Source organism: Arachis ipaensis, chromosome B5, assembly GCF_059453495.1.
Source record: "Arachis ipaensis isolate K30076 ecotype BB chromosome B5, ASM5945349v1, whole genome shotgun sequence".
NCBI lineage: Eukaryota > Viridiplantae > Streptophyta > Magnoliopsida > Fabales > Fabaceae > Arachis > Arachis ipaensis.
In genome coordinates this window covers 78,942,913-78,955,770 of record NC_142440.1, presented here as the reverse complement: position 1 = coordinate 78,955,770, position 12,858 = coordinate 78,942,913, and the positions used below count along the sequence as shown (strand labels likewise).

The 12,858-nt window shown below is 35.6% G+C and overlaps 2 protein-coding genes across 6 annotated transcripts; both read left to right on the top strand.

Moving 5' to 3' along the window:
- The first annotated feature begins 341 nt into the window (after window positions 1-341).
- LOC107640731 (uncharacterized) lies at window positions 342-3,836 on the top strand. 2 transcript variants are annotated; one of them, XM_088488770.1, is made up of 5 exons: window positions 342-712; window positions 1,081-2,906; window positions 2,997-3,201; window positions 3,284-3,450; window positions 3,544-3,836. In XM_088488770.1, the coding sequence occupies exons 2-5, from the start codon at window positions 1,082-1,084 to the stop codon at window positions 3,693-3,695; spliced, it is 2,349 nt and encodes a 782-aa protein (XP_088344896.1). In that variant the 5' UTR covers window positions 342-712; window position 1,081; the 3' UTR covers window positions 3,696-3,836. The 2 variants fall into 2 exon arrangements, with proteins under 2 accessions (XP_088344896.1, XP_088344897.1); XM_088488771.1 differs by having other exon boundaries at window positions 428-712; window positions 2,997-3,138.
- A 1,977-nt stretch (window positions 3,837-5,813) lies between these two features.
- Window positions 5,814-11,664, top strand: PGL1 (6-phosphogluconolactonase 1). Of its 4 annotated transcripts, none has more exons than XM_016347417.3 (4): window positions 5,814-5,952; window positions 6,494-6,688; window positions 6,772-6,907; window positions 10,756-11,664. In XM_016347417.3, the coding sequence occupies exons 2-4, from the start codon at window positions 6,516-6,518 to the stop codon at window positions 11,245-11,247; spliced, it is 801 nt and encodes a 266-aa protein (XP_016202903.1). In that variant the 5' UTR covers window positions 5,814-5,952; window positions 6,494-6,515; the 3' UTR covers window positions 11,248-11,664. The 4 variants fall into 4 exon arrangements, with proteins under 4 accessions (XP_016202903.1, XP_016202905.1, XP_016202904.1 ...); XM_016347419.3 differs by having other exon boundaries at window positions 5,866-5,952; window positions 6,491-6,688; XM_016347418.3 differs by having other exon boundaries at window positions 5,904-6,120.
- Window positions 11,665-12,858: the final 1,194 nt, after the last annotated feature.

Sequence of the window (12,858 nt, the reverse complement as noted above, 5' to 3'; positions counted from 1 at the left end):
CCTTTGTAGTTTAGAGGGACTAGGGGATGTCATATATATATGTAAATAGTTAATAGTTAGCTACTCCTAAACAGTGTTGTCAGAACCGGACTGACCCGGCCGGTCGGACCGAAAAACCGGCGAATCGGTGCTATAACCGGTCCGGGTGAGTCATCGAACCGAAGAAGGAGTTAAACCGGCAAGACCCGTATTGAACCGGCCGGGTTTTATCAGAACCGGTAAACCGGCGGGTTTCGTTTAACCCGGACTGATTCGAAAAAAAAAAATTTTTCTGCGATGAAAAACGACGTCGTTTCTTTAAAAAAAAAAAACAAAAGCGCAGAGCTGCTACGTTTCAACGATGTAACCCTAGCCTCCATCCCCTTCCCATGTTTCCCACTTTCCCTTCCCAAGTTCCCATACCCAAACGGTTTGAGTTGAGAGACCACCATCACCATCACCATGGCGCCATGACTCCATCCCCTACTACTCGCCTACTCTGCTTCAGCTTCAGGCTTTCAGCCACTTCGTTGCCCCGTCGGCCCGTCAGCTTCAAGCCTTCAACCACGCGGCAATCACCTCACCACCGCATCCAGAGCAGTGTGCCACTCACCCCGTCCATCGAAGATTGAACATTGAAGTCGCCTCCTCGTCGCTCCTCGCTCCAGGTCTCCCTCTTCTCTGCTCGACACTCGTCGCTCCATCCCTCCAGGTCCAGGGTCCAGCCGTGCAGGTAAGTATTTTTAATTTTTTAATTTTTTGAAGTTAATTGATTAATGATTATGGTATGCGGGCAGATGAGAACATGTTTGATAGTTTACATATGTTTGAAGTTAATTTTTTAATTGGTGGTTCACATATGTTTGATAGTTTGATTTCTGTTTGATTTTGGTATGTGGGCAGATGAGAACATGAACACTTCCACATGTTTTTTCTGTTTGATCTCTCATGTTTCTTGATTTTTTTTTATTTCTGTTCAGTACTTCAGTTTGTTGATTGTGAATTGTTGGTTGCTGTTGGATATTATTCTTAGTAGTTAGTGGATTGTTGTTGTGTATTGTTAGTCATTTAGTCCTGGACCCTGGTTGATTAGGAATTTAGGATGGCTTCATCAAATACACCATCAGAAACACCAACACCAACTTCTCAGGAACAAGGATCAACTCCTGATCCAACAATTGGAACCCAAAAAAATAGTTACAGAGGAAAAACTGATCCTGCATGGGGCCATTGTAAACAAGTTTTGGATAAAGGAAAATCTACTCTGGTATGTATTTATTGCGAGAAGCTTATTAGGGGTGGAGGAATTAACCGGGTTAAGCATCATTTGGCTGGAAAAGGTGGAGATATTGAGGCATGTCGAAAGGTGCCAGCTGCGGTGAGACACCAATTCTCCCAAAACATTGAAGATCTTCGAACCAAGAAAAGGAAAACTCAAGAAGAATATGCAGAAAGTTATGGTGCTTGTGATGACGTTGAAAGGGAATTTGATGAGATTGAACGTAATGAGATGCGACAACAACAAGCATCAAGAATTCCAGCACCTAGCTCTAGAAAGGGAGTTGGGAAACAACTCAAGGGACTACAATCCTTTTTTCCACCGGCAGCAACACTTGGAGCTCAACCAAGTATTAAAAGTGTTCTCCAAAGCAAAGAAATTGTGGAGAAGTGTGATATTGTTATTGCAAGATGGATGATGGATGCTTCTGTGCCATTCAACGCGGTTAATTCAGCTTATTATCAGCCGATGATCGATGCTATCGCAAATATGGGTGCAGGGTATAAAGGGCCAAATTACCAAAGAGTTCGTGGATATTTGTTGAGTAAATTGGTTGAAGATGTAAAGAAGATGATTGAAGGTTATCGTGTGATTTGGAAACAAACTGGATGTACTATCATGGCTGATGGATGGACTGATCGTTGTAGGCGTACTTTAATTAATTTCTTGGTTTATTGCCCTAAAGGAACTGTTTTCCTAAAGTCAGTTGATGCTTCTCATATCTCGAAAACTGCTGAGACTTTGTTTAAGTTGCTTAGGGATGTTGTGTTATTTGTTGGTCCTGAGAATGTTGTACATGTAGTGATGGATAATGCTGCAAATTACGTTGCTGCTGGAAGGTTGTTGGAATCAGAGTTTTCTAGATTGTATTGGTCTCCTCGTGCGGCACATTGTATTAATCTGATGTTGCAGGATATTGGAAAGTTTGTGGAAGTGACTGAAACTGTGTCACAAGCTTCAATGATTACGAAGTATATCTATAATCACTGCCATCCTTTGTACTTGATGAGGCAGTTCATAGGCGGCCGAGAAATACTTCGTCCAGCTCCAACTCGATTCGCCACTAATTTCATTGCTTTGCAAAGTATTTTGACTCAAAAGGATGCATTGAGAGCTATGGTGACATCTAGAGAATGGACAAGTTCAACTTACTCTAAAAAAGCCAAAGCAAAAAAGTTTGTGGATCAAGTCTTAGATTCTAAATTTTGGAATCAATGCACTGATATTGTTAAGCTTACGGAGCCACTTGTTCATGTATTGCGTATTGTGGATAGTGAAGATAGAGCTGCAATGGGTTTCCTTTATCAAGCTATGTATAAGGCTAGGGAAGACATGGTGAAGAGGTTTCAAAATAGAAAGAGGGTTGTTGAACCTTATTTGAAGATTTTAGATTCACGTTGGGATTTACAACTTAAAAGAAACCTTCATGCTGCTGGTTATTGGTTAAATCCAGCTTTTCGATTTAATTCTGCAGAATTTGACAAGCACAAAGAAACAATTTCTGGCCTATTAGATGTGATTGAGAGATATGCTTATGGTGATGCTGATTTGATTACTAAATTGACAAGTGAGAAGAGAATCTTTAAGAATGCTGAAGGAGACTTTGGGAGACAGCCTGCAATACGTGAGCGAAGCACAGTGATGCCTGGTAAATTTTGTATTAAAATTAGTTTTTTATTATTGTGATATGTTTAAGATTTGATTTTTATGATTGTGATTGTTTTCTTTTTATGTTAAGATCAATGGTGGGAATCTTATGGATGTGGAGCACCAAACCTGCAAAAGTTAGCAATTCGTGTTTTGAGTCAAACTTGCAGTTCTTCAGGTTGTGAGCGTAACTGGAGCATTTTCGAACACATTCACTCAAAGAAAAGAAATCGGTTAGAGCATCAAAAGCTTAATGATCTTGTTTATGTTCATTACAACTTAAGGCTACAACAAAGGTACTTTTTATTATTCTTTCTTGAAGGCATTATTTAAAATTTTTAGTCATAATAAGAATAATCAAGTTAATTGATAACATAGGAACCGAATGAGAAAGCAAAGTTATGATCCAATTTGTCTTGATGCATTTGAGGATCATTCGGAATGGATAATGGAAGATTCACCACCATTTTTAACTCCTGAAGAAGTTGATGCTTTACGGAATGATCTTGCAAATATGTCTCTTCAATCAGCTTTAGATGATTTGGGTATGTTGTTGTTAGGGATGATTTTGTAATGCTTTAACCAAATATTTTGCCTTATTATTGATTATGATTTGTGAAACATTATTGAAATGCTAGATGAATTGAATCTGGAAGACGATCGAGATGATGGTGAAGCTAATAATACTTCTGTGGAAAATGCAAATCAGAATGAAACCAATCAACATGTAGCTCCAGATTTGTCAGATGAAGAAAGATATCCAGACTTTGAAGTTACTCCTTGGATATAATCCATGAATTGTTATTTTCATTATGTTAAATTGAGTTGTTCATGTAATAGACTAATAGTACTAAATTTTATGTTTATTCTCGTATTACTACTTATTTTTAGGATTTGAGATTTAATATTTATTAAAATATTATTGGAGATATATTTTTTAACTGTTAATTTTTAAGTTTTTAGCTATTTTATACATTTTACTTATATGGGACCGGGTTAACCGGTTCAACCAGTGACCCATCGGTTGAACCAGTGACCCAGTAGCCTGACCGGTTCGATCACCGGTTCGGTTCTGACAACTATGCTCCTAATGATGTTAATCAATGTTTAATGTTTGTACATGAAAGTTCTGATTCTGCTTTATCTGTGATTTTATCTTTGAATATTTTTGCTTATCGAACCGAACGTTTTCAAGAAAAAAATTTTCCGGCAAAATAACCACGCTCTAATAACGAAACAAGCTCATATAATAAATATTAAATAATATGTAGTAAGATAAGTTAGTAGTGCCTAGCTTCTAGTGTGATCATGACATGCTAGAAATTAGATCGTTACATTTCGCGTCTCCTTGCTCCTGTGCCACTGTGTGTCTTTCATCGTCGTCGTCGTGTCCTCATCCGACAGGGCTCGCATTGCTGCTCGCGTTTCTGCTGCCTCCCCCTTACCAGTCTTTGCATCACCGTGCTTGGTCTCCCTCTTCTTCTCCCGCATTCTGCCTTCACATTATCAGGTATGTTTTTTAATTTTTTTGTTTCAATTATTAGATTATAATATGTTGATTTGCTGCTATTTTTATATGATTATGGTGAATTGAGTTGTTGCTTTTATATGATTACGGTGAATTGAGTTTTGCTCTGTCTAAAAGGATTTTTTTCTGGTTTTTAGTTTCCTTTTCAGACAACAAAAAAAAACAAATATTGAGGAGGAGGAAGAAGAAGAATGATTACTTAAGGTTTGTGTAATGAGGTGAGAGAGAAAGCATGGGAGATTTACTGATGAAATTGAAGACGAGGAAGAAGGGAGGTTCAATTAATTGTTTGTGTAATGAAGGAACAATAAAACGACATAGTTTAGGCGCGAACAGCAAAACAACATCGTTCAATCGTGTCACGTCATTTTTTCGGTGACGAAAATAGAGGGATATACCAACTTGAGTCATGCCTTAAAATTTTAAGATACAATTTAGATCAATTAAAAATTAGAGGACTAAATTAAATCGGGAGTCAAATTTCAAGAACCATTTTAAATAGTAAGACTACGTAAAATATATCATTATATACAACTCACAAAAATATTCTTTTTTGCTTTTTTCAAAATTTAATCCCAAGACTTCTTAATTAGATTACAAGTAATTTACCGTTTAAACTAATTATACTTTTGTTACCTTTATGCACGTTTAGCAAATAAATAAGAGTTAATAGTGTATATTGATTATACTAGAGTAAAGTATCGTTTTTGTCCTCAACGTCTGGGGTAAGTCCCAAAGTTGTTCCTAATGTTTCAATCGTCATATTTAAGTCCTTAACGTTTCAAAATTGACTCAATGTTGTCCTGCCGTTAGGGATCTATTAACAGAATTGACAGCAGAACAAAATTGAGACGATTTTGAAACGTTAGGGACTTAAATAGGACGAAAACGTTAGGGACAAAAACGATACATAAAAATAAATTTTTATTTTATTTTATTTTTTCAATAATATTAATTTTTTATTGTACATAGTATTCAATTTTTTTTAATTACATCTAAATAAATTACACTTAATCACATTACTTTCATTTTAAATAATTTTTTTTTATAATTTTATAAAAATCTTTAAGAATAAAATTATAAAAAAATTAATTTATTTAAAATGAAAGTAATGTGATTAAGTGTAATTTATTTAGATGTAATTAAAAAAAATTGAATACTGTGTAGATAAAAAATTAATATTATTGAAGGATAAAATTAAAATTTATTTCCATGTATCATTTTTATCCGCAACGTTTTCGTCCTATTTAAGTCCCTAATGTTTCAAAATCGTCTCAATTTTGTCCCGCTGTCAATTCTGTTAACGGATCCCTAACAACAGGACAATATTGAGTCAATTTTAAAACGTTAAGACTTAAATAGAACAATTGAAACATTAAGAACAACTTTAGAACTCCAAATGTTAGAGACAAAAATGATACTTTACTCTATTACACTATAAATAAACACTTGGTGTTGATACCCATCTTCAACGTTATTCAGTTTCTTCTTCTCTGTGTCACCCTTTCTGTTTTTCTTGGTAAGCATTTTCTTACTTTCTATGTGGTTCTCAAAAGCATCGGCGATTCCTTTGTGTGATGCAGTTTCAGTAATCTCAAGCTTCCTGAGACTATCATTGACCTTCTTTTCTACTATTTTTATTATGCTGCTGAGATTATATGTGACGCAAACACCGTGAATTATCCGGGTCTGTTTTTCCGTGGATTTATTCTTCAGTCTTTCAGTGTGTGCTTGTTCTACTTTTTATTTATTTATTTATTTATTTATTTATTATTATTATTATTATTATTATTATTATGGCATCGATCTCTGGAAGTTTCTGTTATGTATGAGACCCTTTTGCTGAAATGAGCTGCTTTTGATTATTATAGACTTAACATGCTGAATTGAATTTTAAGGGTTTAATCATATAAATGCCTTAGCTTATAGATGATGATGTTGATGATTAAATAAAATACTAAAATTATGTGATAATCTATATTTGATTAACTCTATTTTGCTATTTATTTATTTAATTGTGTTTTCTTATTCACCCTTTTATTCCTGTTGGTATAAAGTAGAGCTCCTAGACACTTTGAAAACATGGCTTTACCTGGTGCTCAGAAGGATAGAGGGGAGTTGAGGATTCATGAGAGTATGGATGAGCTGAAGACAGATTTGGCAGACTATATTGCTGAATTATCAGATGTGTCAGTGAAGGAGCGCGGATTCTTTGCCATTGCTTTATCTGGTGGTTCTCTCATTGGCTTAATGGGGTATCTGTATCTTATCTTTGCCATATGTTCTTCTTTTGCTTTCATGATTAGTATTACCATTTAAGAGTTATGGTTGCTGACAGAAAACTTTGCGAAGTTCCTTACAACAAGACAGTGGACTGGTCGAAATGGTATATCTTCTGGGCTGATGAGCGCGTCGTGGCGAGAAACCATGCTGATAGCAATTATAAGCTTGCCAAGGATGGCCTTTTGTCCAAGGTTTTGTCCCCAATTCAAACATCTCCTGTTTCTCATTGCTTTATCTATTTCCCATGAAGAACAAATTTCTCTTGGAATAATTTGGAGTAATAAATTTACTTATTTCTCGAGTATTAAACTGTTCGTTGCTGTTTTGACTTGTTTCCTGGCTGCTCTATAAGAGAAAAAAGCAACAATATCATCTGATTAGAAGACGAAGTGCTTTATTTTCAATAGATATTCTAGTGTTGAGCATATTTAAAAAAAAACTTCCTCAAAATTGTCATGGTAATGTGTATCTTGTTGTTAAGGTGCCTTCTTTTTATTTCCCTTTTCTTTTGCAGTCAATGCAAAGTACTTTTGGGGCTGCATCATGAAAATTTGTAAACTCGATGTCACTTTTACTGTTTACTTTATCGATATTTAGCATTTATTCTGATTTGTAAGCTGAAAGGTTGCAAGAGGTAATATTTGGATTCACCCTTTCAAGACATAGAATTTTGAGCCAGACATAGTAGTCCAGTTCTAATGTCTTTTTTGTACTTTTATTTCCATTTCCTTTAATGGTCAGGGCAGGGGGAAAGAGACACAGGGTTCATCATATATGTATTCGTTCATGTAACTTTAGGCTGTTGTAACCTGTAAAGTTATGGTGAATTTTCTTCACAGTTGTGATGGTGGTTAATCTATGAATAGTGATCATTGTATTCAAACTAGTACGGTAGTCTTTCCTATATATTCTGCTTGTATAGGTGAATTTTATAAGCAGGGAGAAGCTAGGCCCCTATTTATAAGCAGGGGAAATTCTCTTACCTGTACTTGGTCATGTTTGGAGTCCTTAATCTCAATAAAGATTGATATTGGCTAGCGACAATCACTGGGATCCTTTGTTGTTGGCTCTTTTTAAATACCGTTATAAACGTTTAACAATTTGGAGTTTTTAGTTAGTAACATTTGGTGCTGTAAGTGCTAGAAAGCTGGCTGAGCTAACTGGCGCTATACAAAACACAGATCTAGGAGATTAATACAGTTCAGTTGCACCTCGACTTGGTATTTGGCAAGTTGAATACTAGGGCGTGTCCAACTGAGATTTATGGATGTCTGATCAATTGTTTTCAAGTTGAAGTTAGGAGAGCTAGAAGATTAAGATCAATGACTTAGGTGGATTGAGAGACCCCTTTAGTTCATTATCTACAATTGAGTTATTCTGATGTGTCCACAGGATTGACATAAATAACAATTTGTCTATGGGATTGACAACCATGTATGCGCAGGATTGAGACAAACCATTGTTATATCAATTAGATGGCTGGTGACAAAAAAACCATTGACAATACATTTGCAAAATCCGGTGGTATCAGGTGGATGTGGTGTGTTTCGTCGTAGTGTTAGGCACTTGTTTCTTAAGCTTTCTGTTTTGTTTTCCTCATAAACAGACTTTTCTCTTATCTTCTTGTCCAGTCAGCTTGTACATATGAGGCAAAAGGAATACTACCTCATAAACAACAATCTGGTGAAGCTGATAGGACGTCAATGGTAGGAAAGCCAATTAAGGGATTTAGCAAAGATTGGAGGAAGAAAATTTACAAAGAAGAAAGAGAAAATATGGGGGTTGCCAGCCCTAAATTGAAGATGGAGAGGTATTTCCAGGTGAATGTAGTGTGACTGGAACAACATGTTAAACTGGTGATGCTTTCCATGGAAGGGAAGGAGCTAAAGTGGTCTCAGTGATGGGAGAGCCAAGTCCAAGTCCAATTCCAAAGGGGAACAGTTGAGAATTCGGGCACTGACAAGAAAGGGAATTCCCTAGGCAGGCTGTCTTAGGCTGAATTGCAAGAGAAGAATTGGAAGGACTTATGTTTCAGAGGCAGGGAGAAGTGGAGCCACGATCACATTTTATAATTTAGACTATATGGGAATGACTGTAGTATTGGGAGAGTCAACCATGCTAGGTGTGTACACTAAAATCAGCCACAGTGTAGAATGCACATTGAAATACAAAATACACTTAAAAAATGACTTAAGTTACATATGTATTTGTACACAAATGATGGCTGACTTTGGTGGCTAATTTTATTGTACAAATAGCATTTTTGATTGGGAATAGACTAGTTGGAAAGCATTGGGAAGATTGAGGCTAATTTCCACTAGAGTAGTTTTGAGTGGAGGGAGGAAGGAGTGGCATTTCTGACTTGCCCTTACATTTTTCAGTTTCAGGAAAGGATTCAGATTTGGACTGCTGAGAGCACTCTCTGTGCTCTAGCTTGTTACCTAATTCTGGCCATATCCCTTTCTTCCATTTCTTCTTTGTTTACCTGAAATGGTGAGCTTTTGATAATCTTTTCAGAGAATTGATTCAAGGAATTACTCTAGTTCTGTTGGCTGTTGTGTTGTTTCTGTTTACTTTAATAGAGTTCTATTGGAGGTTCAAATTCTTATTGAATCTATTGACAGCAAACACAGTAAAAATCCCCAGTTAGAGCCTTTGTCTGCAAGCATGCGTTCGTTCATATTGTCAGTATCAAGAGAAAATGAACAGGGACTAACTTCTCAATATTCTTTCTGAAGCATCACTTGATTTCCTAACGTTTTAAGTAGAGACCACAAGACAAGTATAATTGTTAGTTGATAAGCCAGTCTTTGGTTTATGGGACCCAAACCAAAAGCTACTGGAAGATCTTTTCCTCAAGTGCAGGGTTACTAACTCTCAGAAACATTAAGTTCCTGCAAAGTTATTGCTGTCATCTTGGGACTCGCAGTCCTAACAAGATTTATGATTGCATCATAAGAAAACTTCCAATTGTAGGCTTATTTTATCCAACAATTTTCTATGCTCTCACTACACAGACACAGTATTTTTCCCTTCAATTCCAATTTTTTTCCCTATTTCCTGTTGATAGAAGTTACAAATGTTGGTTTTCAAGTCTGCTTTCAGGACTGGGAGTTAAGGTCTTAGCAGTGCTAAGAACTGTACCACATCAAAATTATGCTTGAAGGTTGTACTTCAGTAGCACTGTGAGCTCCCAAAAGCAAAAGCTTGTGAACCTACAACATAGGTTTTTCTCTTCTGGTGTGATAAATTACAGCAAATATGATTCCCGGAAAAGGGGAAGCACAATTGAGTTGCATTTTTGTATATCATTGCCCAGTTTACATTTACTTTGTGCCATAATTTGCTGAAATTCATTTAATGTCCTAATTTTACTTTTGTTTCTTGCATTCTCCTATAAATTGAGAGATGTGTGTTATATTTTTGAGATGAGATGGCACTTTGAATTGAAGCTTTCTAGGCATCTAGACTTTATAGACAGACATGAGACATCTCTTGGTCATTACATACTGAGAGATAGAGGAAGTTGCATTCTGCATGTTTGGTCATTAGATTGCAAATTCCGGAAAATTGTTCTTTTGTTTCAGGTTAAATAGCAGTATAGAGTGTTTATCCCTATATATATATATATATATATATAACTGGGATCTAGTGAAAATTTTTCATACCTGGATGATTCAGTTATTCTTTATGCTTTATGATACTTTTTGATGGATGGCTGTCAATTGAATGATGAATATACGTTATAATTGGATATTTGAATTGCCTTGTATATTTGAATCGTTAGCAACCATGAATTAGCTTCCAATTTTGGGGTCATTTCTTGGTAAATATAATCTGCCAAAGTCTCTTTGGTTCCTTATAGGTTTTTGTTCATCTATAAATTACATGAGATGCTTCTGGATAGATTCCTTGCTGCTAGAATATATCACTTGATTTTTTGCTTGTTTGATATTTAAATGTTGAGTTTGACAAATTCAAAATGGTATAGTTTCGATTGATTTATCCTTCCTTTGACATCTGCTTGTTATGCCGACAGGTCCCTATTGTACCCAGTCATGTTCATTCCATCAACGATTTGGTGTCAGCAGAAGAAGCAGCTGACAATTACGAGTTTGTCATCCGGCAGTTAGTGAAAACCCATGTGGTCAGCGTGTCCGAGATTAACGACTGCCCCAAGTTTGATCTCATTCTTCTCGGATTGGGGGCAGACGGCCATATTGCTTCGTTATTTCCAAATCACCCGGCCCTTGATGAGAGGGAAGAATGGGTAACTTTCATTACAGACTCCCCCAAACCCCCACCTGAAAGAATCACATTCACCTTGCCTGTTATCAATTCCGCATCCAATGTAGCTGTGGTGGTCACAGGTGAGGGTAAAGCGGACGCCTTACACTTGGCAATAGAAGAAGTTGGACCTGATGGCTCCTTGATACCGGCAAGAATGGTCCAACCGACCACGGGGAAGCTGGTCTGGTTTTTGGATAAGCAGGCTGCCTCAAAGCTTGAAAATTCCAACTTGAACAGTTAGGATGGACCCCTTTGCAGAGGTGTAAGTTTGTATGTGACAAAGTGTTTATCCATAGAATCCTGCATATTTTCTCTCTTTTTTGTGGATATAAAAGTCCTTTTTTTTCTTTTGGCCCTTTGTGTTGGTCTCTCTTCAGAAGGTGTTTGGAGTTGTGTGGTATAGTTTTTTCTTTTTAAATAAAAGTTGTAAAGAGCATCATCCCAAGGCCCTTTTTTATCCTTGCAATTCCTCATTGTGTTATTGTTGGCCATGATGGTCTCACTGTTTGCAACTTAGAAAAGAAAATCAGGTTCATCTTTAGTTCCAAGAGTTCATCACCTTCACCCACCCAGATTCTTATTTATGTAATTTTGTTTTTAATATATATAGTTACTAACTTGATAATGAGGAATGAAGTGTATTTCCCTTACATGGCAACCTCTGGTTTTTCTGGCAATTGGTGGATGCACCATGCAGCATCAATGTTTCACATAGCTTCCTTTTGATTATTTTAAACCACTTGTGATGCTTGCAAATCATGTACAAATTCCATAACAGTAATCCAAATAAGCATTAATTCCTTTACTTATGTTCGTGCTTTATATTGAGGTGGATAGGATACAGATAATCACACGTTTTTAGGAAATATACTAAGGAAAAGTCTAGGGGGTAGTAATTTTGTTAAATTCTGGTCAGCATATAACCAGCAAAAAAAAGTGAGCTATTGGATGAAATCTCACATTAATCTCACACCATTAAAACTATCATTGATGGCTATTTGATGGCTACAAATTACAAAAGTTGCTGGCTCTAACATTCCTCGTTACAAAATATGCATGAATTTCAAGAAGTGTCAAAATGTAGAGAGTTTATTTTACATGCGCCGTTTGTAAAATAAATTTCAACTCCATTTCACAAGGAGTGCCCGTAAAATGGCACTTATGGCACAACACCTGCAAATTGAACCTAGTCAGACCTGAAGCCCGCCAAAAAGAAAATGCATCCTTTTAATTTTTTTTTTTAATAATTGAAAGAGTAAAGTGTGATCTATTATCATTAATTTTATAAGTAAGATAAAAAAAATAAATATAAAAGAAAACAATAAAGAGTTAAAGATCACACTTTACACAATTTTTTTTAACAATAAATTCATTTTCCAAAAAACAGAAACAACTTTAGATAGCCAACAACAACAACAACAACAACAATAATAATAATAATAATAATAATTATTACATTACTATTTTTAATATTATTGTTATTATTTTGTGTTATATGTTTTCTAATTCTAAGTAAGTCAACTACAAAATCTATAGAAATAGCAATCTAAGCATAAGTAAGAATAAGAAAAAGATTCGTAATACATGTGAAAAAAATTGAGATTCAACTTTTTTACGCGCAATGCGTTTAGAATAAGTTATTTCAACACTTATATCTTTAAGGCTAACAAAAATATATAAATAATATATATGAGATTCTTTTTATTCTATTATGCCCTTTAAACCTCTATATGGACAATTGGACATATAACATATGTTAAACTAAAATCTGGGTCAACTATATAAAAATTTTCATATATTGAAATCCTAACAACATAAGAGTAATAGTAGTGATTATTAGATCTTACCTTTA